General features: G+C 38.6%; 1 protein-coding gene across 1 annotated transcript in view; it reads right to left on the bottom strand.

Annotated features, from left to right (window-relative positions):
* The window catches only part of LOC119587460 (calcium-activated potassium channel slowpoke-like), a gene marked incomplete in the record, with an annotated part of 44,614 nt that overhangs the window by 3,490 nt on the left and 38,569 nt on the right, over positions 1 to 2,555 (bottom strand). The window contains 8 exon segments of the mRNA XM_037936185.1: positions 297 to 427; positions 559 to 641; positions 781 to 938; positions 1,057 to 1,228; positions 1,498 to 1,695; positions 1,809 to 1,911; positions 2,104 to 2,107; positions 2,229 to 2,311. Coding sequence (XP_037792113.1) covers positions 297 to 427; positions 559 to 641; positions 781 to 938; positions 1,057 to 1,228; positions 1,498 to 1,695; positions 1,809 to 1,911; positions 2,104 to 2,107; positions 2,229 to 2,311 — 932 coding nt within the window.

Raw genomic sequence — 2,555 nt, 5'->3', positions numbered from 1 at the left:
ATCCCCCCATCCTTTGTCTCATTTCCCGAGTCTTGTTCTACTTCTCCCGACACCCATAATACCCAATCACTTGTTGTTTGTTTCAAGATACCTCTTCTACACCCTCGCAGTTTCCGTTCTCATAGACTTGTAACCTCTTTTTGATCTAATCGCTCCTTTTCTCTTTGGCTAATTCCTGCCTTACCCCATTTACTCACCCTCTTTACCCTTTTCAATCTGTACTGGCCCAGGTCAGAATACGCTCTACAGGCCTTCATATATCATAAATTGCAGCAGAAACACTCAAGTTGACTTGCCTGTAGAGTCCAAGGCTAGCATGTTGCTATGCAGGGCATTGCGGAAGACTTCTTCATATGTTCCTCTGCAGTTGATTGCCTCATCCTTTAGATCTACAGGATCTAGTAGTCGTACTTGAACCTCATCATAACTGAGGAGAGAAAACAGTCAATGAGAAAATACGAACTTACTAACTGCCAATTCCTTGATATTAGTTATATTAAAAATATCACTTGCATCTTGCCGTTATCGAGAGGTTCTGAAAATAGAACACTATCTTACCCTTGTTCCACAAGGGATTTGGGTGATAGTCCGCCTTGCATGAGTGTGCATGCGAAACTGAGGACATCTGACCTGCCATAGTTCTGTAAATCAAATAATTAATAATAAACATTTATTTTGGGTAAAAGATAATAGAAAGGCAAATCTAAAAAAATCAGCAATACACATATACCACTGATATCGAAAAAAATTACTGTAGAAGACACTTCAAAAGAACCCTACCAAATATGCAAAGGAGTGACAGAGTGCAGGAGGAATTGTCTGTCCTACCGCCACTGCAAGGGTGTCACTGACTGGTGTCTCCGGCTCATCAGTAATACGGCTAACTAGAACAGGAAGCCTCTGACAGAAGTTGCATTGTCCGTCCACTGGGTCATACACTGTAAAATATTTTAGATGATAAAACAAGAATCAATCTGCCTTCTCTTCTGGGTTAACATTATTTTTTAAAAATAATGTCTAACATCACAGTTTCCCTGAAGAATCAAGTGTACTCACTCATAGCCGCCATGTTCCTGGTGCGGACTAACCGACTCGAAATCGTCTTCAGCATTTCGAATGTGAAGTCGAATCTTGAATCCAGTTTCTCTGGTTTGGCACTGAGGAGGACGCACATCTGGCAAGAGGCCAGTTTCACAACCTGTAGGACTTCTTTGGCCCACGGATAACTCTGCACAAAATAATTTTAATTTATTTTGCTCCACAGTTAGTACAGCAAAGACATACAATTTGAAAATGGAAAAAAATAAAAAAGCATAGCAACTTCAAAGTTAATGAATAATGACAAACCTCATGAGATGCACATGTTTTCATGCATATGTCTAGAATGACCTCTCCACTCAGGAACTAATATGAGTAAAAAGAATGAATCTAAATTATGCAGAAGGCGAACCATGAGGCATTACTTTTGCATCCATCAAAAGCTGCTGAATTACTCACAATAACAAAATAAATTTCTTTCCTCAGGTAGTCGAGTGGTCTGATGATGATGATCCTGTGAAGGTGAGAGGGATGGACACAATTGGACCTCAGAGGCTGGCATAGGTTCTTGAGTCCAATGGCTGGTGACTCTTGATTGGCTATGATGAAGATGACTACATGGCCGAGCAAATCAAAAGAACTCAGCTCGTCTTGTGTCTTGGCAAGAAGAGAAAAATGAATGGGATGTGGAAACAAATCAATTGCAGACCACTAATATATACGAAACACAATCATAGGATATGCTTATTAAGAACCAACGAAGGCCTTACCAGTAAGAAATCATCAAAATCTTTCTCTGAGGAGCCAACACAATTCTCAACTTCTGTCCGTAAAGTTCTTGCAGGTCCAGCATCAGAAGCACAGAGTGAGGTCCTGTAGAGAAAATACGACAGTTTAGTAAGTATTCATACTCTAGTTAATTTTAAAAATCAAGTATAACTGACGTCTTAATTTACTGTCCTTTAAAACAAAAAGCGCACAAATCAAAATCATTCCAGACAATTCTATGAAGAAGAAGAAAAAACATACTTTTTAGAATCCTGGGTCTTAACATTCGGCTGTCACTTTCCTGTAAAGATAAAAGATAGCGAAAAAGTGTAGAAAAATAACATTACTTAAAGAGAAACGTCCCTTTTAACAACTTGCAGAATCATAACCAAAACTGGAAATATTGATGCACAAATACTTACCACGATCATCACATTTACAAGGGACATCGAACAGCCCTTCCTCATCCTGACTGCCGTGGCATAAAGCACAGTAGAGCGAAGCTCTGAGTAGAAAGAAAATAAGAAAAAGCATTTTGTGAGTCCTTGGAACTTTTGAAATAAAAAAGAAAAATTAACTTAGAAAAAAGTTATGGAGAGAATAAATGCTAAAATGCATTTACATTCACCTTATGTCGTAGCCAAATAATTTAAACTCTGTTAAAAAAAGGGAGGAAGGGAGAATGAGACACATTCAGCGAGGAAGAAAGAGCAAGAGGTTTAGATACAGCAATGAATAGATAGATATTT

Source organism: Penaeus monodon, chromosome 22 (genome assembly GCF_015228065.2).
Source record: "Penaeus monodon isolate SGIC_2016 chromosome 22, NSTDA_Pmon_1, whole genome shotgun sequence".
Taxonomy (NCBI): Eukaryota; Metazoa; Arthropoda; class Malacostraca; order Decapoda; family Penaeidae; genus Penaeus; species Penaeus monodon.
The sequence above is the reverse complement of the archived record's forward strand: the minus strand, read 5'-3'. Positions and strand labels throughout refer to the sequence as shown.